At 40.3% G+C, this 27258-nt stretch overlaps 1 protein-coding gene across 1 annotated transcript in view; it reads right to left on the reverse strand.

Moving 5' to 3' along the window:
* LOC127430651 (follistatin-related protein 4-like) overlaps positions 1-27258 on the reverse strand; it is a 376155-nt gene that overhangs the window by 111027 nt on the left and 237870 nt on the right. The window contains exons 5-6 of the mRNA XM_051680578.1: positions 5581-5771; positions 3551-3671 (exon numbers count right to left, since the gene is read on the reverse strand). Of these exons, the coding sequence (XP_051536538.1) occupies positions 3551-3671; positions 5581-5771 (312 nt within the window). The remainder of the gene's footprint in view (positions 1-3550; positions 3672-5580; positions 5772-27258) is intronic.

The following is a 27258-nucleotide window of genomic DNA, read 5'->3' on the forward strand; positions in this document are numbered from 1 at the left end:
ATTCAACACCATAGTGCCCTCCAAGCTAGATGAGAAACTCCGGGCTCTGGGCTTAACAGCTCACTGTGCAGCTGGATCCTGGACTTCCTGTCAAGCAGACGCCAGGTGGTTAGAATAGGCAACAACATCTCCTCATCACTGACCCTCAACACTGGAGCCCCGCAGGGCTGTGTTCTCAGCCCACTCCTCTATTCTCTGTACACACATGACTGTGTGGCAACACATAGCTCCAATGCCATCATTAAGTTTGCTGATGACACGACAGCGGTAGGTCTGATCACTGACAATGATGAAACAGCCTACAGAGAGGAGGTGCACACTCTGACACACTGGTGTCAGGAGCACAACCTCTCCCTCAACACCAGTAAGACAAAGGAGCTTGTGGTGGACTTCAGAAGAAAAGACAGAGAACACAGTCCCATCACCATCAATGGAGCACCAGTGGAGAGAGTCAGCAGCTTCAAGTTCCTGGGTGTCCACATCACTGAGGAACTCACATGGTCCATCCACACTGAAGTCGTTGTGAAGAAGGCTCATCAGCACCTCTTCTTCCTGAGACGGCTGAGGAAGTTTGGAATGAACTGCCACATCCTCACACGGTTCTGCACCTGCACTGTAGAGAGCATCCTGACTGGCTGCATCTCCGCCTGGTACGGCAATAGCACAGCCCACAACCGCAAAGCACTGCAAAGGGTGGTGCGAACTGCCAGACACGTCATCGGAGGTGAGCTTCCCTCCCTCCAGGAAATATATACAAGACGGTGTGTGAAAAAAGCTCGGAGGATCATCAGAGACTCCAGCCACCCGAGCCATGGGCTGTTCTCACTGCTGCCATTAGGCAGGCGATATCGCAGCATCAGGACCCGCACCAGCCGACTCCATGATAGCTTCTTCCCCCAAGCAATCAGACTTTTGAACTCTTGATCTCTCACGATCAATATACATCAGCACTGCACTTTATTACTCTTACTCTTATATCTCACACCGGACTGTCATAAATTATATTATTATTATATATATTCTCTCTTAACAACTTACTATCAACCGACAGCCTGAATGTCAATACAGTACAATACAGCCTACTGTACATTCTATATACACTACTATATATACTTTTTTATTTTTATTGAATAATGTGTATCTATATTGTGGGTATTGTATACTGTACAGTGTATGTTATTATTTGTATATTGTGTTGTGTGTAATTATGTGTATATTAGACTTTAAATTGTGTTGTGTTAATTTGATGTTATTGTAAATTGGCATATGTCTCATCACTGTCACGACTGCTATATTGATTGGAACTGCACCCAAGAATTTCACACACCATTGCACTTGTGTATATGGCTGTGTGACAATAAATGTGATTTGATTTGATTTGATTTGAATTTAGAATAATGTGCACTGAGGAATGTGTGTTAAGAAAGTAAATCGTCAATTTAAATTCCATACTGACTTCGTAACATTTCCATACAGATTTCCTCTTCCTTTATCTCCCTTATTCTCACTCTATTTCCTCTCAGAGTCCTGACTGTCATCACTGTCTATAGATCATTCTCTTGATTCTTTAATCAGATCTGTTGTGGACTTGACAGATGAGCTAAGTGTCTTATAATTTCACCATAAATGTGAGCATGAAAACAGACTGTAGCTCTCTTTCACCATGCCATTGCTATGTGTTTGCTAGGGTGGTTGTTAGCTGGTTGCTTCCTGGCTCTAAGTCTCTATGATATCCTGCAGTCTAAAAATAGCTTGGTTCCCTCCTTTAATGTACGTCTATGGGATTTTCCACCCGTTTTCTCATCTGCCAGGCAAAAATCATAAGTCGGATTACTTCGAAAAGTAACAGCACACCTCTCTTCAGTAAGTTGCATGATTTCATCATTCCTTTCAGTAGCAAATGGTGCAGGACAATTTACACTCCAAAGTAAATACTTGGTGGGGTTCGACACCACAACTTGGTGGTCATCTTTTGTTGTTTTTGCTGTTATTGTATTTCTATTCAAGAAACTGAGAGGCAAATTTACTAAATAGTTGTGCCAATTGTGTGTTTTATTCCGGTACAGAAACCTGTTTATATACCGCACAGCTTTCACGTACCAGCTGGCTCCCATTACATTAACATTAGTTAATGCACTATGATCTAACATGAACTAACAATGAACAATTGCATTTTTATTAACTAACATTAACAAAGATAATAATGTAAACAATATATTGTTAATAGTTTTTCATGATACCTTATGCATTAACTAATGTTAACGAATGGAACCTTATTGTAAAGTGTTACCAGAAATTCTTCATATGGGTCCACTTTGCATTAAGGTACATTCATAGGTTATTAATGTTGAATGCGTAATATTAAGCAGTTATAACGTGAAGCAAAATGGTTCACTATTTGGCAAGTATTGCATGGAACTCTAACTGCATATCAATTTAGAAAGCATTTTTAAATGACTTATTAGTCAATAATGAACCCTTATAAACCTTTAACTAAGGGAACATTAATGTAAAGTTTTACCATTGTGATTATAATGAATACTAAAGGAATAAAAAGTAATTTATGTGCACAGGTTAATGTTTCTTCCTCTATTAGCATCACACAGACAGCATGAAAAAGCAGAAAAATTAAGATTCGGAGGCATGTAAAGTCATAATAAAGCATGAAAATGATTTTTGTCAGCCAAAAAACTATAAGCAATGCTTGTGTCTTTCTCTACAGACTTTAAATGTGGTGAATGAGCAGAGAAGCATAGAGCGAGCTCTCCACAGGGACCTGTGTTTGTGTGGAACACCTGAGTCCGTCAATTACAGCAATGATCCTCTCTGCGGAGATATTTCCCCTCATTCCAGACGGCATCCTTCAAAAATCTCACCACAGCAACACGGCTAACCTTGCGAGGGGCCTGACAAACTCAGTGTTTACTACTCCCTTGTCTCTTTGACTTTCTAGTTAAACACACACCTTATCCTTCTCGCCTGAGTACCGACTACACTGCAGCCCAGTTGGGCACTAAAAGCAAAAGGACTATATAATGACAACATGCAGTCAGCTAAACCTAGTCATTACTGCAGTTAATGACTGGTGCTGGTTAATGGACCCATGTTTTTTACCCCAATAGCTGAATCTCAAAAATTAAAGTCACACAGCACCTCTAATGGTTTGATTTATCTCCTCGTGGAATGGATGTATAATTTTAGTTACAGTTGTTCATTTGAGGACCTGGGACCACTTTGGATTTTCTAGGTAAGAATGAAATAAGGCAGTTTGCCTTATGCAGCCTTGGGCGATGGCTGATGTGAGGTAATCTTGGCTTCCACATCATCTCTCGTTTTCAGCCAAAAGCTCTCATCTCTCATCATTGGATCATGATTAGCATTCATTGGCCCAGAGGATCAGGTGCTCGCTTCCCACAAATGGGCTAAGCGACTCAGAGAGAGAGACATAATGGTGCCTGGCTGCAGATTTGCCACATGGTGAGAGAGGATAATTTGCTCTGATGGGGTTTCATAAGTGAGGCAGAGAGGCTTTAGTTCAGGTTTAACTCACGGAAGGCCGTGTACAGCTCCTGGAGGGTCAGGTGACCATCGTTGTTGTAATCATCGTAACGCAGGAGGTCTTGCATCGTGCACTCCAGTAAGATATCTTCCAAATGCTCCTTTATGGAGATCTGTGAAGGAACATTGAAAGTGGAAGTTAAATTACAGGTATTACACCAAGGCATTGTTGGAATCTTGATTCTGATTGGTTGACACATGTTTCAAGGGTGTTAATGTTCAACAGAGCACTGAACTAGAGACTGTTTCCATTAGTAGATATCCTATAAATTTTTTTGATAGGGGAATTGACTTTTAACAATAACTTGTAAACCTTTAAAGACAGATCTACAGTGAGCTCTGAGATTGTTAACTTTGAGATTGTTAAATGCACGGTAATTTTCCCAAACACTCTTACATGTTCGAGTCTTTAGAGACCTGGCACTCATATCTAACAAAAAATGGATGTACAAAATTCCCAGATGTAAAATATTCAAAATATTTTCAAGAAAGACAATTAGAAAATAATAAAACTAAATATATTTTTATATATTTTGATGTTTTATTTTTAATAAATCAAAGAGATAATACCTAAAGAGGTGTGGGCACAGCTCCAAAAAATGGATGAGGTACAAGGGATGGAATGAAGTCCCGGGTCTCTAAAGACCCGAAGTAAGCATTTAAGGGTTAATCGATGATATGTATTCTAAGGATGTGCACGGATAGTCGACATTCGGTTAACTGTAAGATTGCCCCACTACTCGAAAATGAAAATCATTATTCGGTTATTCGAAATGTGCAATAGAGGTCTTCAACCTGATCCGAGCTCTACGAGTTCCAACAAACCGCCAGGTTTTCCGGATGGGTTATTCAAGTAAAGGGCGAACTAGGGCTTTTCAAACATGCTTTTGTGTGCATCTGTGCTGTTTTCTATTATAGATCAGTGATACTGATGTGCTGGATGGATGTCTTTGACTGTTGCGCAGGCTGAATCTCACTTTTTTTCTTTCAGCACCTCATGCAGAATGGCCGCATTTTTAGACACAGAATAAAGTTAAAATACTATAATTTTTATACTGTAAACGCATCTCGAAACACCTTGTGTTTCATTTGTGCTGCATTCTGAAAAAGAGGAGCCTACTTTATGTGACTGTTACATCATTAAACATGATTCCAGTTTCACCGAGCAATGTTTCAGCACATGATAAACGGTAAGACAGTGTTTTCCCCTTTTGCTCTGGTGTGCATATTTAGTAAAATAATTAGACAAGTTAAATGTACTCTAATTTGATTTTAAGCCATTTAAAAATTAAAGCACCCCGAAGAGGCTATTTAACCGTAGCAGCATGACTCCACGCTCATGACAATACTTGTGTTCGCTCCCCAACAGAAATGTGAAGCTGCCCGTGCAGAGTGCATATACTGGCAGTGACGGTTTGATTAATTTTGTTTGACTTAATGTGAGATTTTATAATTTGAATATATGCGTATTGTGCTATTTAGATTCATAGCTCACTGTGCACTTTATGTGCTGCTGTTTAGAGTAGTGTTTAAGGAAATTCCATTACAATAAACATCCTTTATTCCTGCATCCCAACTCTAGACGAGAAACCTATTAACCGTTCCTGGAACCTCATGGTTAACCCAATGTTAAAATTGGTAACCGTGCACATCCTTAATGTATTCCTGACATCAGTCTGCAATCTGTCAACTTTTTAAAATGTATTTTTAATTGCAGAAATATGTAATAGTGTCGTGATAGATATACATGCTGGGTCACTTGAGGTATGTAATAATGTTTGGCAAAACACCAATGCATTTAAGGGTTACTAATAATCAGAATAAACAATTAATCTGGAAAGTCAAAGTTCATTATCCTAACTGTAGGAGATTTGTGACTGTACATTAATATGACTTCAACACAGGTGTGCATGTTTTTACAGCGGCTATGAATGCGGCTCATCCGATCAGAATTTACATTTGGAACTGTCTGTTTTATATTATCTAATTGAATTCGTATTCTTACGTCAGCAGTCTCCCTACCTCAGCCAGTTCTTCACCATTCAGGTGCCCGTCCTGGTTTATATCTAGATACTTGAACATGGTGTCCACCATGACTCTCCTTTGGTCCATTGCATTTTCTAAAGCTTGTTCCCTGTCCTCCAGGCTCCTGGGCTGCATATCCAGCAGCATGTTCTTCAGCTTGTTGTATTCTGCCATGGTGCATGTGTCGCCTGTTAAAACACACCAGAGCAATTTAATTAGGCTTCATTTAGCTGGATCTGACCAAAGGCAGCGCACAGAGGAGTGCGCTGAAAATGCAGAAGCATTTTCAACAAAGAAGCTGATTAACATATATGCAAGGACGTGCTTGCGATTTGCATTTTTGGACAGTCATTCAGCACAGGGGGTCCCAATTAATTCACTGTAATCCTGTGATTTACACACAAAGACAAAAGGTAAACATTCTCATTTAGAGACTTTAGCGGTATCACCGCCTCTTTCAGCAGTGGGGGATTAGCAGGCATGTTTTAAACTGTCACATTAATTCCCACGCGGCTCTGCAGCACTTATGTATATAAAACACGGTGAGGAAAATGAGAAGCATTATTAATCAAGTGTGTTAGTGAGTCTTTATTCCTCTCTGGCAATACAATTATGCAAACACAGCCCACCCGCTGAGGCACTCTTTAGGAGCCCTTGAGTTAGTGGAACGTTGTTTCTTGTATCCGGTGTGGAGGCTGGAGATGACAGAGAACGGAGGGAGTATATACTACTCGACTGATGAGAGAAGGAAATGTGAACAGCACAATGATATGAATAAGTAATTAGGAGAGATTCCTCTACAGAGTGAAGAATCAGTGCTGCCCACTATTAGGAAAATTACTATATCAAATGCAGAGAAAAAGATCACAGGCCAGTAGTGACTTACACAGACCACCAACAACTTCTAACCACCATTCTATAAACCAGTGCTGGGGAAGCTGCTTTGAAAACAGGGACTAAAAAAAACATTTTGGTTCATTTTAAACAGAAACTGTATTTTTTCATTTCCAAATGGTAACCGGTTAGAACAAAATAAAAGAACATTTAATAATGTTCTTTTTAAAATGACCGTACTCTGTGCTAAGGGTGGGAGAGATACAGTTGCAGTGTTGCCAGATCTCGCAAGAGAAACAAGGGACCTGGTCTGGAAACACAAGCCCACAATAAGGGACTTGCCTCAGCCAACAAATGTGAAAATGAGCAATTCCATATTTTCCCATGTGGGGGAATTTTCAGCATAGAAATCATAAGTAGCATATTGTACAGTAAGTTATGTAAAATAACGTCTTTTCAAGAAATGTATTCTTAATATTAAACATATGCCCAAAAGTCCAAAGAGTGGGTGCTTTGGACTAAATGTCACCTTATGTGGGACAAATTATTATTATTTCTTTTCAACCTATGTGTACCCACAGAAAGCACATGCACAAACTGTATGTTTTTTTTTTGTTTGTTTTTTTTGGAGCTAATAAAGTTCTGAATCAACTTTATACTGATTCAATAGCCAACACTGGTGTAAAGCAGACAGGAACACACATGCGATATGAAACTGAACATTATCATAAGTAAGGCCTAAAAAAATAATAATAATAATAATAATAATAATAATAACTGAATGGATAATTTACTTCTAAAAACAGATCTGCTTCTCCGTCAAAACCTGGCAGTAAGAAATCTGTATTAAAGCATCATATTTAACAATATAGTACTTCAGTAAAGACTTGAAAACAACTGAAAAATATACTTTTTACCTATGATACTTTGCCTTATATCTGGGTTAACTGTACATGTACAGTATATGTAGTAATTAGATATAGGTGTCTAATAGGTCTTCAGTGTGTCACTGAAGGCTACATCCACAACATTCAATAAGGCAAAGAAATGTATGATTTAGCTGTTTCCTTCAGGATCAATGCACAAGCTAATGTTCTACTAAAAAGAGAGAAGCGTAAAGGTTTTCTGGCAAAAGGAAATGGTGTACTTCCAAAAATTTACTGTAATAAACCTTTTGATCTTTGGTATCATGAAAAAAAATAAATAAATAAAAAAAAAAAAAAAAAAACATTGTAATGAAATTAACAGATTATAAACAGGTTAACAACATTTAAAAATAAACATTCACTCTGGAACAACTGAAAGGGTCTTTGTTCCCATTTTCGGTTACGTTCTGCAATAAATGCAGTTCGTTTTTTGTTTCCATTCCTTAAAACATTTTTAGTCCCTGTCTGAAACTGTAGCTTGTCAAGTTACAAGCTATTCATATTTTAAAGTACTGTCAAGTTGCACAAAAGCCACAAACAAAAAGTAGATAACTACATTGAAGCTGTGGGTGTGCAATATCAGAGCCTGACCTCATGAAAAGTATGTGACTATAGTAACATTTTTGAAAAGTATTATATAGCTCCTTAAAAGTTTCGCAGCAGTTCTGGGATGAAATTTTCACTGAGCGCCAAAAGAGAGTTAAAAAAAAACAAAACAAAAAAAAAAAAAAAAAAAACAGATGAGATTTTTAAGTTTAATGCTCTTGTGAATTTTAAATAAACAAAACCTACCTTCCTACCCTAAACCTGAACTTAACTGAAAATGAGAGATGAAAATGCAATTGTTCAAGGTTGTAACATCAAAGCAATACTGTTTTTTTTTTATTTTTTTATTAGACTGAGAGCATGAAACAGCATTTGACCAATTGGTAACACTTTATAATAAAGTTCCATTTTTTAACATAAGTTAACTACATTAGTTAACATGAACTACCAATGAACAATAATTTACAGTATTTATTATTCTTGGTTAATGTTAATTTCAACATATACTAATACATTTTTAAAATCAGAAGTTGCATTAGTTAACATTAGTTAATGCACTATGAACTAATAATAAACAATTTTATTTTTACTAACTAACATTACCAAAGATTAATATTTGCTGTAAAAAGTATATTGTTCATTGTTTGTTTATGATACCTAATGCATTAACTAATGTTAATGTGCGTTAGCAAACAATTTAATTTACACTAAATATCACTAATAAAACCTGGAAAGAAAACTTTTTAATAAATATGTTTTCGTCATGTTTGTACTCTTCAAACATGGTAATCTGTCAGTCTTTGGACAACGAATCAAATTTAGTTCTAAGACCTTAGACCTCTAAATTATCACTCTGGATGTGTGAGAATATAAATACAAAAATTACAAAAATTTGAGAATACAAAAATTACTCCTAATTAAACTCGCAGTGGTTGACAGTGATAACCACACCAACTTTCTGCAGTCTCATGACTATACATAAGAAACAAAGTTATCAGTGTATCCCATCTGGTGTTTGATATTTCAGCCAAAGTAATACTAATAACCTGTGCCATATTGTCTGAGTTTTGTTCATGCCAAGAGCCTGTATTCAGCTTCCTTTGGCAGTCTCGGGTCGTGCAGCCCAAGGGTTTGGAGACCCTCGGCAGTCTGAGGCCCTGGGTGTTGACCCCACTGGTCCAGTCCATAATTCAGCCCTGCACCCAACTGTTACATTTTGAAAGGAAGTAATTTTGCAGATCCCTAGTACATTAATTTAATGTCAATTTGGTTGTCACTTTAACTTTGAGCGAGTGAATTTGGTGAGAGAATGTGGCTGTCACTCCTGAAAATAACCAAACTCTGTGTACAGAACATGATAAACAACCATATTAAGCTGCAGTTTGTATGTGGCAATAAGACTACTCACAATCACTGTGATATTTTACTGAAAGTCATGCATAAACTGTTGTGAAATCTTGTTGGCATGTTTGTAGGAGCCCAGTTCTGAGATTATCTGAGTGATATGTGACATGTACAAATAGAAATAAATACTCCTGCATGGCCACACTGCATCCATAAATGTGTGACTAATTATCTTATTACATACTGCATTTTCAGAATGATTACACTTTAATCGATATGCAGATGTGTAGAACCTACATCAGTTTGCAGGAAAAAATATATATGCCATTTACTGAAGATTCATATTGTATTTATGTGTGATTATAGGGGAACATCATTCTGATGTGCTTTCAATGAAAATTTTGATGTGTTTTCCTGGACCACACATTTTAACACACACTCAATGTCAAGCTAAAATAGCATTCAGTATATGCTGTCTGTTAGTATGACATCAGGGTCAGCTTGATACGCAAGCTTATTCTTTTACCCACAGTCCCTTCCTTGATGACCCTGACAGTGAGGTACTCCAGTTTGTACTTTTCAAGCATGGTAATGAAGTGCATCTATCACAAGTGTGCTAAGAGAAAGGTCACTGCTGATACGGTACAAATTGTTATGACATGCCATAAATCTGAGTTAATCAGACTTCTCAAATATTTCCTGTTTTCCTATGAAAGGTCTCACAATGCAAATGGCCAACTTCCTGGTCAGTGCCCTGACTACTGACCTAGGGAGCTGATTGAGATGCACCCTTTGTAATTTGCTTTGGAAAGAAAGTGTCTGCTAAAAACACAAATGCAAATTTTATGTGATATCTTTCTCAATTACATACTGAATGCTACTCTACTAATTCAATTAAATGGAAGGATAATTCAAAAGGCTGAAGTAGACTTTACAATACCCTGTTGACAAATCTCTCATGGGCAGCTTTGGTGTTTAAAAATTGCTTTATCAAAACACTGAAACGTTGCAAAGCCACAGCTGATTGATTCGGTGTTCTATTAGGTTCAGTTGGATTCATTTCTCTTCAGGGGAAAATCAGTCATCTCTTTCTCCTGCTGCCACCCAGCAGCCTTTAGATTGTCCACAACGAGAGATCACGGCAAGCCAACAGCAAGTGTTCATGAGCACACTGGCTGCATTATGCACTATGTCTTCTAGCCTTCTTCCAGGGTGATCTCATTCATATTCATAGATATTCATTTGTAAAGTGTACAAGTACATTTTTATACGTTTGTCTAGAATTGTCGTAACCTCGTCCAATGGTGCCACTGCAGGTGATTTCAATACTCAGGCACAATCCCATCGTGGGTCTCTCAATTACAATGTTTTACTTAAAATAATTTCCACTCTTTATATGGCTAAATTTAATTTTCATCAAAGCTCAACAAATAAAAAATATAAGTGAAACAACATCAATGTGAGTGTAAAAATCTCAGGTAATCCCTTTGTTGATGATTTATAAAGGGCATCCTTAATGACTAATAAGACATTTTCAAATGTTTTATATATAATTTATAATCAGTTAGAACAACATGATTAACAAGGGCAGTATACTAAAACATATCAACAAATGGGTAATGTCTACTGTACTGTCTTTGTTTTATTTATTTATTTTATATATAGCTATACAGAGTACTGTAAATAGACATAATCTCAACAGTACGGTCTGCCTGTTTACTGTTTGACAGTGTGTGTGTGTGTGTGTGTGTGTGTGTGTGTACAGGTTTTGCTATACATGTGAGGACCAAGTACTGAGAATCAACATGTTCTGTGAGGACATTTCTGGTTGTGAGGACCTTTTGGGTGGTCCTCACAAGGGAAATGGCATATTAAATGATGTTTTTTTGAAAATGTAAAAATGCAAAAAGGTTTCTGTGAGGGTTAGGTTTAGGGGTAGGGTTAGTGTTAGGGGATAGAATATATAGTTTGTACAGTATAAAAATTATTATGTCTATGGAGGGTCCTCACAAGTATAGCAAAACCAACATGTGGGTGAATGTGTGTGTGTGTGTGTGTGTGTGTGTGTGTGTGTGTGTGTGACAAAATCATAGCCACCTAATGTAAACAGACATGGCTGCATGCATCGGATGATCCCGTCTCATAGATATGCTGACTGTGTGTATATGAGCTCTAAACTGTTATTGTGGTACTTTTTGTGACAGTTTGACCGTCTATCTATAAAATAAACCGATAATGTGCTTAAAAAGACTGTATTGGTAACTATCTGTCGAATATGAATGAAGCAAGCAGTTAAATGGATAGTTCACCCAAAAATGAAAATTCTCTCATCACTTACTCATACTCATGCCATTCCAGATGTGTTTGACTTTCTTTCTTCTGCAGAACACAAACAACGATTTTTAGAAGAATATCTCAACTCTGTAGGTCCATACAATGCAATAAAGTTAAAGGAGAGATCTAGAGTAAAAATAGACATAAATATTGTTCTGTTTCTCACATACCTATTGTATCGCTTCTGAAGAAATGGATTTAAACACTGGAATCATATGGATTATTTTATGTTTCCTTTATGTGATTTTTGGAGCTACAAAGTTCAGGTGGTGCAATCTTACATTATGAAAGTCAAGGTGATAACAGGTGAAGGCTTTTGAACAGAAATGCAGATCACTGAATGCAAATTATTATTTATGCAAACAATAAGAAAACCTATTAAAACCAATTCAGTTTTAATTGTTGTACATTTCATAATCCTAACAAAAACGTTATCCCATTGAAATAATTTGTTTAAATGTATTTAGCGTATTTTCCGGAAATAAAGTCGCATCTGTATATAAGTCGCACTGACAGATGTTTGCATCCGGCAGCCACCTGACCTCCATTCTGCCGTTCAACAGCACATCAGATTCCCTCAGGATTTACACATCATGGGGGTGGGTAGCATCGGCTTTATTTTAAGGTAGCTTCGGATGTATCATTCCCTGGTTAGGCGATCCCAGAATGCACCGTGATGAGCTCGGTGGAAAAATAAATCCAAGATGGCGGATGAAGCGAGAGAAATTTAGATTATAAATAAAACGTATAATCCAATCAATCCAGAAAATTATCGATAAATAACAGTTTAATATGATACAAAAGTACCCGTTACTTTACCTAAAATGTGTGTGTGCTGTGCATATTTATGCTTATTAGAGGTGAACATTTTATTAGAGGCAGATGCACATCAACATGCGCTGACTATGGCTGCTGCACTGCGAGCTCCAACCCAATGTTGCAGTTTTATGTTTGTTTTGTCTACAATTCTTGTGTTTTTCATCTTGGATGTCATCTGCCTTATTGTCTATGATAGACAAACACTTTTGGCATTGGTTCTTCAATAGCACACCAAAAACCAGACTTTAAAGCCAACTTCAAGTCAATCGCACTGAAATACTTCCAACACATCAGTTGTAACACACGAGGGGACCGGGTTTTGGACCATTGCTACTCTCCCTTCCGGGATGGCTACAAATAACTCCCCCACCCACCATTTGGCAAATCGGACCACTCTTCCATTCTCCTTCTGCCCACTTACAGGCAGAAACTGAAACAGGAAACACCCGCCCTCAGAACGATCCAGTGCTGGTCGGACCAATCTGATTTTATGCTACAGGACTATTTTGATCACGTGGACTGGGAGATGTTCCGGTCCGCCTCAGATGACAACATCGAGGTCTATGCTGATACCGTAATGTGTTTCATCAGGAAGTGCATAGATGATGTAGTGCCGACCAAAACAATACGGATCTACCCTAACCAGAAACCGTGGATTAATAGTGATGTTCATGCTCCACTTAATGCGTGGACCTCCGGGAATGCGGAGGAGCATAAACAAGCCAGTTATGCCCTCCGAAAAAAATCAGAGCAGCCAAAAGGCAGTACAGGGATAAGATTGAAGGACAGTTCAACACCGACTCGAGAAGCATGTGGCAGGGAATTAATATCATCACGGACTTCAAAGGGAATAAAAACTCTGCCGTGAACACCGCTGCCTCTCTTCCGGATAAGCTCGTTTTGAGGGAAATAACACCACATTTGCGGAGAGTGCTCTTGTGGCCAAAGCTACAGAGGTAAGTTCACTCTCCGTCTCTGTAGCGGACGTAACCCGATCCTTCCGACGGGTGAATATCCGTAAAGCCGCGGGTCCAGATGGCATTCATCAGAGTTTGCGTGAACCAACTGGCTTGTGTTTTTATGGACATTTTCAACTTTTCCCTCTCCTTGTCTGTGGTCCCCACATGCTTTAAAACATCCACCATTGTGCCTGCACCAAAGCAACTCAAAATCACTTGCTTAAATGACTGGCGTCCTGTTGCTCTGACCCCCATCATCAGCAAATGCTTTGAGAGGCTAATCAGAGATTACATCTTCTCTGAGCTGCCTGCCTCACTGGACTCACCACAACAACCGTTCCACTGATGATTCCATTGCACTTACACTACACAATGCTCTCTCCCACCTGGAATAAAGGAACACATATGTGAGAATGCTGTTTGTAGACTATAGTTCAGCATTCAACACCATAGTGCCCTCCAAGCTTGATGTGAAACTCCGGGCTCTGGGCTTAAACAGCTCGCTGTGCAGCTAGAACCTGGACTTCCTGTCAAGCAGACACCAGGTGGTTAGAATGGGCAGCAACATCTCCTCATCACTGACCCTCAACACTGGAGCCATGCAGGGCTGTGTTCTCAGCCCTGTACACACATGACTGTGGCAACACACAGCTCCAATGCCATCATTAAGTTCGCTTAAGATACGACGGCGGTAGGTCTGATCACTGACAATGATGAAACAACCTACAGAGAGGTGCACACGCTGACACGCTGGTGTCAGGAGCACAGCCTCTCCCTCAACATCAGCAAGACCAAGGATCTTGTGGTGGACTTCAGGAGAAAAGACAGATAACACAGTCCCATCATCATCAATGGAGCACCAGTGGAGAGAGTCAGCAGCTTCAAGTTCCTCGGTGTCCACATCACTGAGGAACTCACATGGTCTGTCCACACTGAGGCCATTGTGAAGAAGGCTCACCAGCGCCTTTTCTTCCTGAGACAGCTGAGGAAGTTTGGAATGAACCACCACATACTCACATGGTTCTACATCAGCATTGTAGAGAGCATCCTGACTGGCTGAATCTCCGCCTGGTATGGCAACAGCACCACCCACAACCGCAAAGCCCTGCAAGTGGTGGTGTGAACAGCCAGGCACATCATCGGAGATGAGCTTCCCTCACTCCAGGAGATCTACACCAGGCGGTGTATGAGAAAGGCTCGGAGAATCATCAGAGACTCCAGCCACCTGAGCCATGGGCTGCTCTCACTGCTACCATCAGGCAGAACCCGCTGACAACTTCTTCCCCCAAGCAATCCAACTTTTGAACTCTTGATCACTCACGATACGTACACTATATTGCCAAAAGTATTTGCTCACCCATCCAAATAATTGAATTCAGGCGTTCCAATCACTTCCATGGCAACAGGTGTATAAAATGAAGCACCTAGGCATGCAGACTGCTTCTACAAACATTTGTGAAAGAATGGGCCGCTCTCAGGAGCTCAGTGAATTCCAGCGTGCTACTGTGATAGGATGCCACTTGTGCAACAAGTGCAGTCGTGAAATTTCCTTGCTACTAAATATTCCACAGTCAACTGTCAGTGGTATTATAACAAAGTGGAAGTGACTGGGAATGACAGCAACTCAGCCACGAAGTGGTAGGCCACGTAAAATGACAGAGCGGGGTCAGCGGATGCTGAGGCGCATAGTGCGCAGAGGTCACCAACTTTCTGCAGAGTCAATCGCTACAGACCTCCAAAGTTCATGTGGCCTTCAGATTAGCTCAAGAACAGTGCGTAGAGAGCTTCATGGAATGGGTTTCCATGGCCGAGCAGCTGCATCCAAGCCATACATCACCAAGTGCAATGCAAAGCGTCGGATGCAGTGGTGTAAAGCACGCCGCCACTGGACTCTAGAGCAGTGGAGACGCGTTCTCTGGAGTGACGAATCATGCTTCTCCATCTGGCAATCTGATGGACGAGTCTGGGTTTGGTGGTTGCCAGGAGAACGGTACTTGTCTGACTGCATTGTGCCAACTGTGAAGTTTGGTGGAGGGGGTATTATGGTGTGGGGTTGTTTTTCAGGAGCTGGGCTTGGCCCCTTAGTTCCAGTGAAAGGAAGTCTGAATGCTTCAGCATACCAATAGATTTTGGACAATTCCATGCTCCCAACTTTGTGGGAACAGTTTGGGGATGGCCCCTTCCTGTTCCAACATGACTGCGCACCAGTGCACAAAGCAAGGCACATAAAGATATGGATGAGCGAATTTGGTGTGGAAGAACTTGACTGGCCTGCACAGAGTCCTGACCTCAACCCGATAGAGCACCTTTGGGATGAATTAGAGCGAAGACTGCGAGCCAGGCCTTCTCGTCCAACATCAGTGTCTGACCTCACAAATGCGCTTCTGGAAGAATGGTCAAAAATTCCCATAAACACACTCCTAAACCTTGTGGAAAGCCTTTCCAGAAGAGTTGAAGCTGTTATAGCTGCAGAGGGTGGGCCGATGTCATATTAAACCCTATGGATTAAGAATGGGATGTCACTTAAGTTCATATGCGTCTAAAGGCAGATGAGCGAATACTTTTGGCAATATAGTGTATATCAGCACTGCACTTTATTCGCCTCAGATTGGACTCACATTTTATACTTCTCTTAATAACACACTGGCAACTGACTATCAACTGACAGCTGAATGTCAACACAACACTTCATATTTATTTCCACTGATTACATGTGGGGGGTACAGTGTATTTTTATTAATAAAATCATTTCAACTCAAATCAATGTTTCATGTCCATTTATTTATTTGGCAAGCAGTCTTACAATAGTCTGGATAATGAGGAGTCAGACGTTCATTTAAAAAAAAAAAAAAAAAAACAGAAATGTGATGCAAACCAGAGGTGGATTTCAGCTGTTCTGTGATTTTTTTTCATCTCACATGAGCATCAATATAAGAAGTAAATCTAAATAAATAAATAAATAAATATACAGTCTCATTTAAAAAGATTTGTGATACACTCACAGAGGCTAGTTTTATGCATAGTTATTTTACACAATGATAAGGACATGAGTGAAAATGAAATCAAATTAATCAAATTACTTTGCTGAATTACTGAAACGAACATAAACTATAAGAGGAAGCATCTCAGGATTTCCAGCAGAGAACAGCAGGAGAAGAATGTAGTTTATTTTGAATATGGGTAGTTGTGTCCATGGACTTTTATTTATCAACAGCATGATTTTAGATTTAATTCAATGTTTAAAGGAAAGTTAATGTTGTATTACATGTGCGTAGTTCATTTAGATGACACCATGATGCAAAATTATGCATTAATTATTGCTAGAGAAATTGGGAAATTAACCATTTGCTCACTATTTCCTCTGTATTTATAATATGAAGGTGCTTTGCATATTATAAACTTTTCTAATCTCCAATGACAGGGCAGACAGTGCAGGATAATTGCAACCACTATTTTGGACCTGTATACATGCAACAGCTCTTTTCTGCTGGCTGTGAGATTTATCCACTGGGATTAGCTGTGTTTCGCTTATAACTTCATAAATGTATGGAAACTGTCTGACAGCCAAAAGGACAAATTCTTACACTATAATACTGCACTAAATTAATACATAGAACTCATCCTTCTTTAGAGTTTCTTTTCCAACTTCAAGAGGATTCATTTTCAGTAGTATATTTCAAACTTCATATTTTGTTCACAGTGACGTTTGGATTTTCTCAGTGATTTCTGTTTTGATCAGCTTTGATCAGGCTGCTGTCACCTCAATACAAGGACTGCAGAAACATCACACTGTCTCTCTTGAATATGAATATGAAAAAAACCCTGTCTGCTCTTGATTTACATGTAGGCTCTTTATAGAACAGCATCACATAGTTTTAAAAACCGAAAATCGTTTTCTCACTTTAAAAAAAAAATAAAATAAAATAGAAGTGCAACACTGTCAATGAGAGTGTAACAATCTCAGGTAACACTTTATATTAATGTTCCCTTTGTTAAGGGTTTATAAAGGGCACCATTAATGACTAATAAGACATTTACAAATCCTTTATACATTACTGATAAGCAGTTTGAACAACATGATTAACAAGGGCGACTTCAAAATACTGTATACTATAATGTATAATATAGTAATTTAAAATGTATAAAAAAATGTATATGTATAAATGTACTCTTTTTATTTTATCTAATGCTCTGACAGTCTCCCCTGCAGTGAAATTCAATGGCAGTGCTTCCACTCTACTGAATCTACAGCACAAATTACAAAGTCAGACCAGTGTACACTGATTCCCGATTAAATCTTATCAGACTTATGAATCACAATTTATTTCTTGTTTGTTATATATGCTCTTAAGAAATCTGAAATCAATCAATAACATCACTTAACGACAGACTGCTGAAGGCAGTAAATGCAACAAGAATTGCATTTTCAATTTCCAAATATTTCTTCCTCAAAAAGTACTAATGAATCGTTAAAAATTGGAGTGGTTAATAGGAATCATAACCAGAATCGTTAAAATCCTTACAATTCCCATCCCTATTCAAATGATATGCTGATACTGACATTATCAGTAAGTATAATGTCTTTCTTCAGCGATCATGTTTACATGCATATCATTTTGTAGTTAATTTCCATATACAGGAAAAAAAAAAAAAAAAAAGGTTTACATGCTCCACCACTATTCAAATATTCCTTTATACATAATAATCAGTACATGGGTAGCTGATACGAAATACTTTTGGAAAGCTGCAACCCAATCTCATGAGAAGTCATAATAATTGTATGAGATGGTAAAATCATAAGATTGTTCTAAGGAAGAAAAACAAAATTCAGCATACAGGTTTTGAAAACGACACAATAAAGGATGACGTAATTTTTATTTTTGGCTTGAACAATTCCTTTAATACCAAGGTTAGCACATTTTTACTGTAATTGCACAACAGAATGATAACCTCAGTCAAGTCGTCAAATAAATCCCCCCCAAACACACAAAGGTTGACTCATACAGTATTTTTCTGACACCAAATCCATCACCTTCCGAAGGGTTTGCAAAAGGGAAACAATTGCAGAGCTGTCAAACACTAACTGCATTAAGAGCACTAGCACAGCACTTTGATTACATTCGTAGCATCAGTTTGTGCTCCCCACATCTGCAGGATACTGTACAATGCACTTGTGTGGATTTCCTAAGGCTCAATCAATAACAGTCGCCTTTAGCTTTTGGGAGTTTCAGGGCTTTAAATGGACTAACTAGCTGCTTGGGAACTGAACACATTGACTCATTCTTTGAACATTAAAAGACTCAAGTCTTCAATCATTATGTAGCCTATGTCTACTGAGGTCATAAACTTGAATTTGATTTCTCAGAGTGCAGCCGCTTTTCCACCATCGGGCCGAAGGTTTCTGAACACGGTACGGAACATTAACAGCAACATTTCCACTTGAGCACGGTTCTGCGTGGCACGTTTATAACCATTCTTGGCCCGGAATTCACGGTACGGTTAGCTAACCGTTTTTCTACATATAACTAGCTTATTAAAACTCAAAATGTATCAAGTAAGGGATAATCTACGGCTAGGTGTGTGTTAAACGATTTTAAATGCATGACGTGAAGGCGAAGAACCACCGGACGTGAAACAGTTGCCTCCGTGAAGTGCATTTAAAATCGTTTAATGCACACCAAGCCATGGATTATCCCACTTATACCATGGTTACTTGCCAGAGTTGATTAGTTACAGCTGTCATAGATTTTTTCAGCGTAAATTTAGACTGGAATAACAAACAGTAACCGTTAATTTTATCTAAGGGCCGTTAGATCTACAGCTCTGCCTTTTCTAAATCAGACGCAGAGAAAAAGTAGTGTGACCACACACTTGGTCAAAACTGTGAATTTAAATGCACAATCCAGAAATAATAATATCCACAGCATGTAGAGGGGTAGACACTCTAGAAAAAGTATTATTTAAAGCTATAGTATGCAATTTATACCAGAAGCATTTTTCGTTATACTGGTTGAAAATCTCTTTGCATCCTGACAGCAATCTATAAATCAAGTGTTCTGACAAAACAAACAAACAAACAAAAAAAAAACATTATCTGTGGCAGTCACAAGCCTGTAAAAGGCCCATCCAATTATTTCATTTGGCCCGAATGCAATGATTGGATGGCCTACCTGCCTGCCTGTAGAGCCGAGGAGGGCGGGGCCGGGCTGGAATGAGACACAACCGGTCCCCAATCAGCCTGATGGGGCGCGCGAGGAATAAAGGCGGCCGGGGATGACAGTTCGAGAGAGAGAGAGAATTGCAGGCAGCTGTACTGTGTGTTTTTGGTTGTGTGTTTTGTTTAAATTGTTTATTAAATTATTATTTATATTATTAAGCCGGTTCTCGCCTCCTCCTTTCCACTGAAGCCCCTTACACTGTCTAACTATGTACCTGCCCACCTCCGCGCACTCTGTCCGTGCACTCAGTGGTGTGAGTTGGGAGCGGGACTATCTGACTGTTTGAACAACTGCAGTCAAGGGGCGTATTCAGAAAGCTGTTTTAAAAGCAACGTTTATTTTTGCAATTCCATTCGGTGGCGCTAGCGTTGCAGAAATTACATACTCCAGCTTTAATTTGTATTCACTGTCATTTTCACATTAATGTGGAAAAACTGACGTTACAGATGTGGCAGTGACATTAAAAATAGCACTTACTGTATGATGAGGGGAAAACCATTCAAAACACTCTGGAACCTGCAGATTTTGACCTCTGAGACATTGGTATAGTATCCATCAAGGCTACATGATTGACTGAATTAATGAAATCGCAATTTGTTCTTGAACGGAACAAACAAACAAACAGCGCTTCTCCTTTGAGTCAGCGATGTGTGACCATGGGGGGGGCCTCCAGTGGCTGCAGGCGACACTTCAGCACAGCAACACACATATACAACACATGAATCATCTTGCATCGCTTTATAGGACAGCGAAAGACGTATTTAATAGGTCCAGATTTCCTTCTCTCACCCTCCGTGGCCATGCAAAACAAGCTGAATTCCATTATACTAGCTATGCTGATGAAAGTGGAAATGTTTTCAATTGCTATTGCTCACACTGCTTGCACTGTAATGGTATTTTGCTATGGTTACAAACAGTGCATTAATATCGAACGGTGATTAAAACTGACCGGAACTACCTCTGCATTCAACAGTTTGAATAGTGTGCATTCCAGCCAATCAGAATAGAGTATGAGAACAGATGATGATAAAGTGCTGTGAAAAAGTATTTGCCCCCTTCCTGATTTATTCTATTTTTGTGTATTTTTCATACTAAATTGTTTTAGATCTTCATACAAGATATAACATAAAACAAAAGCAACCTGAGTAAACACTGTCACTGCCCTGCCACTTTGGTCTTGGTTTTTCATGTCATGGCGGGATCATGTCCGTCTGCTCTCCCTGATTGTCCAGTGCTGTCTCTGTTTGTCTTGCCTTGTTCTATGTTGTGTTAGGGTTCGGCCACTTCTGTTGGTAGTGTTTATTATAAGGTGGTCGAGTTCTGACACATTTCATGTTGTATTTGTGACTGGGTGTGCATTGTATTGTTTGTTTACTTTGCAGTGTACACTCAGGTTTTGTCTAGTCAGGTGTTTGTGTGAGAATGCATGGCAATGCTTTATTGGCATTGTCATGCATTCTCTTGTCCTGTCATTTTCTGTTGACATGAGTGCATGTTGCTTGTGTTTTCCTGGTGGCGTGTGATCATGTCAATTGTCTGTGTTGGTAGTTGGCTTTGTTTTGTTCCTCATTGCCACATGCTTCTCTGTCTTGAGTGATACCCCACCCTCTCGTTTGCCTTGTTACCTTGTTACCTTTTTCACCTGTTCTCCCTCGTTAGTCTGCTTATTTAAACTCCTCTTGCATTCAAACTGGTGTCATATTTTTGTATGCATTCCTGTTGGTCTGTTCCCCGTTTGCTTGGTTGGTGTTTGTTTCTTTCAGTTTTCTGTTCTTGTTTATCTCCCTTGAGAGTTTTTGTTTGTATTTTGTTTTTTAAAAATAAAACTTTGCGTAACTGCCTCCTGTATTTTGGGTCCTTTCTTACAAAGTGTGACAAACACAAAATACAGTTTTCAAATATATATGTTTTTATTGAAGCAAAAAAGTTATCCAACACCTATAGCACCCATGTGAAAAGCTAACTGCCCCCTTAAACTTAATAGCTGGCTGTGCCACCTTTAGCAACAACAACTGCAATCAAACACTTCCAATTTTGTCCACTCTTCTTTGCAGAACTGCTTTAGTTCAGCCACACTGGTGGGTCAAGCATGAACTGCCCGTTTAAGGTCCTGCCACAGCATCTCAATCGGGTTTAAGTCAGGACTTTGACTACACCACTCCAAAACTTTAATTTAGCTTATTTTGAGCCATATAGAGGTGGACTTACTCCTATGATTTGGATCATTGTCTTGCAGCATAATCCAGTTGCGCTTGAGCTTAAATTCACGAACTGATGACTGGACATTCTCCTTAAGGATTTTCTGGTCGCCCTGGCCCTGAAGCAGCAAAGCATCCCCATTCCGTCACACTACCACCACCATGCTTGACCTTAGGTATGATGACCTTTTTGTGGAATTCTGTGTTTTATGTTACGGGACCCTGTCTTCCAAACAGTTCCACTTTCGACTCATCAGTCCACAGAACATTCTCCCAAAAGCTTTGAGGATCATCAAGGTGTGTTTTGGCAAAATTCAGACAAGTCTTAATGTTCTTCTGTGTTAGCAGTGGGTTTCACCTTGCCACTTTTCCATGGATGCCATTTTTACCCAGTGTCTTTCTGATAGTGGAGTCATGAACAGTGACCTTTATTGATGCGAGAGAGGCCTGAAGTTCCTTGGATGTTGTGCTTGGCTTTTTTGTGACTTCCTGGATGAGTCATTGCTGTGCACTTGGAGGAATTTTTGAAGGTCGGCCACTTCTGGGAAGGTTCACTACTGCGCCAAGTTTTCTCTATTTGGATATAATGGCTCTCACTGTGGTTCTTTAGAGTCCCAGAGCCATTGAAATAGCTTTTGTAACCCTTCCCAGACTGATGTATTTCAATTACCTTTTTCCTCATTTCTGGAATTTTTTTTCCAACCTTAGCATAGTGTGCTACTGGGTGAGACCTTTTAGCCAACATCATGCTGCTGAAAAAGTTCAATTTAGATGTTGATTTGATTTAACAGGGCTGGCAATAATCAGGCCTGGGTGTGTCTAGTCCAGCTGAACCACATTATGAATGCAGTTTCATAGATTTAGGTATTTAGTGACTGGTGGCAAATACTTTTTCACACAGGCCCAGTTGGTATTGGATAACTTTTTTGTTTCAATAAATATAATTATCATTTAAAAACTGTATTTTGAGTTTACCCAAGTTGCCTTTGTTTTGTGTTAGACTTTGTTTGAATTTTTGAAACAATTTAGTATGAGATATATACAAATTCAGAAGAAATCAGGATGGAGACAAATACTTTTTCACATCACTGTATAATACACATTATAGGCCTACTCATATACTATATATTATATATAATATTTAAATGATCATTCTATGTGTTTGTGTCCGGTGGCATACACAAGACCTTAGCAAATGATGGTAAACCTCTCATCTTTTTTCTTTTTGTGACATGGGCCATGTCTTTCCTGAGTAAAAACCAGTGAAAAAGCAGTCCTAAAAACTGGAATATTTGCTCATCCTCCATAGCGCCCTCGGTCAAATGTTTACCTCTCATGCTGTTGCCAAAAGACGGATCTGCTAAGTTACGTTCTCCTGATTTCACTGCACCACAGTGAGAAAAGAAACTGCTTCCGCGCCAACTGGCCCGGATTGGCACGGTGGAAAAGCGGCTTATATGACAAACTACACCATGAAGCTTTCATGCTTGTTATAAATTTATTTATTGATTAATCAGCTGACAGACATGTTCACAAGTCTTTGAGGTGGAGTCCAAGTCAAGTCTCAAGTCTTTGAGGTGGAGTTCAAGTCAAGTCTCAAGTCTTTCAACGGCTAGTCTAAGTCCAAGTCAAGTCTTAGTTTTTTTTTTTTTTGCTCGAGCTGCTTTGTCCATTGATCCGGGCAGCGAATAGCTCTGTTTCATTCCACTTTTGATGCGTATGCCATTTGATATCACTTAACAGAAAATGGCAGCGCATAAATGGAAAGAGAGACAGGGAGAGTTGGCCAACTCTGTAGTCACATCGGCGGGAAAAGCAGTCACAAAATAACTTGTGTTTTTCACAAGTCTACAATTTCGAGTCCAATCAAGGCAACTGTTTACGAGTCTGAGTCTTTTTTTTTTTATTTCTTTTTTTTTTGAGACTTAAGTGTGACTCGAGTCTGAGTTGCAGACTCCAATTTCCATCTCTGTCGGCTGATATTTAGATTTTCTGTCCTATCAAATGCATTTGTAACTGATTAGCAAGTAGCAAATCATGCTCACGGCTAAGAGGTAAACTGAGAGCTATTGGTTATTTAAATAAAAGGGATGATAAATAAAAGCCGTAATCACTACTCTGCATTTGAGTCCAGCCTTTTCCTCAACCCAAACCTGACATAATGTTAATGAACTAAATTTGTATGTGTGCCTTGGCCTGCTTAGCTGAATAGCTTAACAGCCAGTGACTGGACTCATAATGTGGACCTAAACCAGAAAAGCCCATAGCTTATGGGCTTTTACTGTGTTTGCTTTTCCCCTTCGGGATAGTTTTTGTTTGTTTTTGTTATATTTTTTTATGAATGAAATCCCTAATCGCTCCTCTGCATTTGAGTCCTGCCTTTTCCTCAACCCAAACCTGACATAACGTTAATGAACTAAATTTGTATGCGTGCCTCAGCCTGCTTAGCCGAATAGCTTAAATGGCTAGTGACCGGACTCATAATTTGGACCTGAACCAGAAAAGTCCATCGATTATTTAACTATTGACTTGGACTAGCTATGTGTGGAATTATGTAATCAAATGTCCTAAATTAGAGATGTGTGCCAGGCCAAAAACAGATCTTACCATGCAAGCCGATAGCCTCAGCACCACCTGAGCAAATAGCATTTTCAGAGAAAAAACTCTCCCAACATGCTGCAGTGAAACAGCTTATCTGCAAAACTGTGATTTAAATTTAAGACAAAAGAGAGACACAAGTTGATTGGATACCCTATTATGTCAAAGGACCAATCAGTTAACAACATGTGAGCCGACTTGCTTAACATGTCACATGTGTGCGAGCCAGTTGGCGAACAGATAACAAGTTCAAAGAACCTATCAGCTTGTGCCACAGAGAGTTGCATGGCTTAATTTTTCTGAAATATGATTCACAACAATAGCTGGTCCAGGGCCTGATATCTGGAGGTGATTTGAGACTGAGAGTTTAATATCAGAGTCTGTAGTGATTTATTGCTCTCGACTCATCCTCTTCCTCTGTTCAGCAGCTGGTAAAAAGGGTGAGTGAAAGTCATTAACTGGGGAGCACAACTAATGAACGATCTAATTAATAAATCAACATACACTCGCAGCAAATGCTCTTAACAATTGAGTTTCATTCATTATTCTATCTGGGTCAAATGTGTCCCTCAGCACTTAACAAATCCTCAAAGACATGTAAATATAAGCACACTTATGAATTAGTTGAAGCCAGATAGAAATAATAATACTTGTTTAGAAAGCTGAACCGTATTATTGCGTAGATTATTTGCCTGATGGACCACTAAATAAGAGCAACTTAAAGTCAATATTAAACAGCATTCATGAGAAGGCACAGCATGGGTCAAGTTCAACCTCAACAGCATCTCCATGTGCTAATCCCAATGCTAATGCTTCTTTTTCAAGTCTTTTTTAAATATAATGAATTTCTGCCTTAACTATTGGCAAGATTTTTTAATGGGCTGAATTACCAAAGTGATCTCATGAGTATTCGTGAGCATTCTTGCATAAATTGTGATTATAGTAAGTTCATTTGTTTACATTTATATACTGAAAAATAAGGATGTGCCCGAACCCGAATACCTTATTAGGAAAGGCACGAATAATGACTTCAAAACGAATAACAAATTCATCCAAAAATAATAGAAAGAATGTTCTGAAGACTGATAATCCAATGAGCACAGGAATTAAGCGATATTTTAATAAACATATTGAAAATTACAAAACTATTATGAGTCTGTGAAGCCTCCATCCCACCCTAAGTGTTCGTGGCTGGACGACTGGTTCTTGGGCTCAGAGCGCCGCAAATAGCTCTACCCCAGTTCCTTTCTTCCCAGAGGTGCATGAGGAGCTCACAAAGTCGTGGCGGGCACCTTTTATTGCCCGGACCCGACTGTTGAGTTCCTCCGTTCTCACTACCCTTGATGGTGGGGCGGCCAAGGGATACTTGGAGGTTCCTCAGGTGGAGCAGGCGATTGTGGTGCACCTGTGCCCGCAAAGTGCCGCCACCTGGTGGAATCGTCCTAGGCTCCCGTCCAAGGCCTGTAAGTTTACGTCGTCCCTGACAGCCAAGGCTTACAGTGCCGCCGGACAGGCCGCCTCCGCCCTGCATGCCATGGCCCTCCTGCAAGTCCACTAGGCCAAGGCACTGAAAGAGCTGCATGAGGGTAGTCCTGAACTGGGATTGATGCAGGAGCTGTGCTCGGCGACCGACCTCGCCCTTCGGGCAACGAAGGTCATGGCGTGGGCTCTCGGGCAGGCGATGTCCACCATGGTGGTCCAAAAGTGCCACCTGTGACTCAACCTTACATAGATGAGCGACGCTGACAAGGTCCGCTTTCTTGATGCGCCCAGCAGTTCTCGACAGTCAAGCAGCAGACGGACGCCATCCAGCACATCCTGCCTCAGCATGATTCTTGCTACGGGCCACCGAGATCCCGCACCCCGTCTGCTCATCGCCAAGGGCGTCATCCTGTGGCAGCAACACCGGCTCCGCCACTGCCCGAGCCAACTGCTTGGCCCCGGTGTAGAGCCCCCCCACAGGAAGCTGATGCCCCCGTCCCTCGGTCCGGGGCTAAGAACCCCAGGAAGGCTTCGAAGCGTCCATGTGACGGGCGACCCGGGTGAGGAAACCTGCTGCAAGCCAGAAAGTGGTACAGAGACCACTCCATCCCTCAGTGGAGGGCTAGGAGGAGAATCATTTGTTCCCGATTTCACCACACGCCCAAGGGGCTGCAGCACCCCATTTTCAAAAAAAGAGCAGTTTCCTCATTCTCTGGGTTACACACTCAGTGCCTGCGGCTGTCGTTGTCACGACAGCCATTCATCGAACACTCGCAGCAGGGGCGCTGCGGATGCGGGTCCTCCACCTCTGCACACCCAGCTGTGACACACAAACTTCCACGATCGGGCAGATGTGATGTGCCACGATGATGACCAGCCTCCTCTCCTGTCGCAGACCGTTCCTATGGTGGGTACGCGGAGCAAGGTAAATGCGCTAATATTTCTTTCAGCACAGCCACGAGTTCGGGAAGTGAGCCCTCTCGACATGGCAGTTCCAGCAACACACTTCCGCGAGGCCCCATCCACAGGTATGTCAAAGGCGACTGTACCCTTGGTGCCTCTTGCTTGGAGTTCGGAAGCGTGGTTAGCGCTCTCCAACCCATCGTGCTGGCTGGCCAGGACAATCTGACTCGGCTATGCGATTCAGTTCACCAGGCACCCACCCAGGTTCAATGCCGTCCGTTTTACCTCGGTAGTGGACAAGGACACAGCTGTTCTGCATGCGGAGATCGCTGTCCTTCTAGAGAAGGTCACGATAGAGACTGTCCCTCCAGCCGAGATGAAGAAGGGGTTCCACAGCCCCTACTTCATTGTACCGAAGTAAGGCGGTGGGTTGCGGCCAATCTTAGACCTGCGATCTCTAAATCGGACCCTGCACAAGCTCTCGTTCAAAATGCTAATGCAGAAGCGCATTCTG

Source organism: Myxocyprinus asiaticus, chromosome 40, assembly GCF_019703515.2.
Source record: "Myxocyprinus asiaticus isolate MX2 ecotype Aquarium Trade chromosome 40, UBuf_Myxa_2, whole genome shotgun sequence".
NCBI lineage: Eukaryota > Metazoa > Chordata > Actinopteri > Cypriniformes > Catostomidae > Myxocyprinus > Myxocyprinus asiaticus.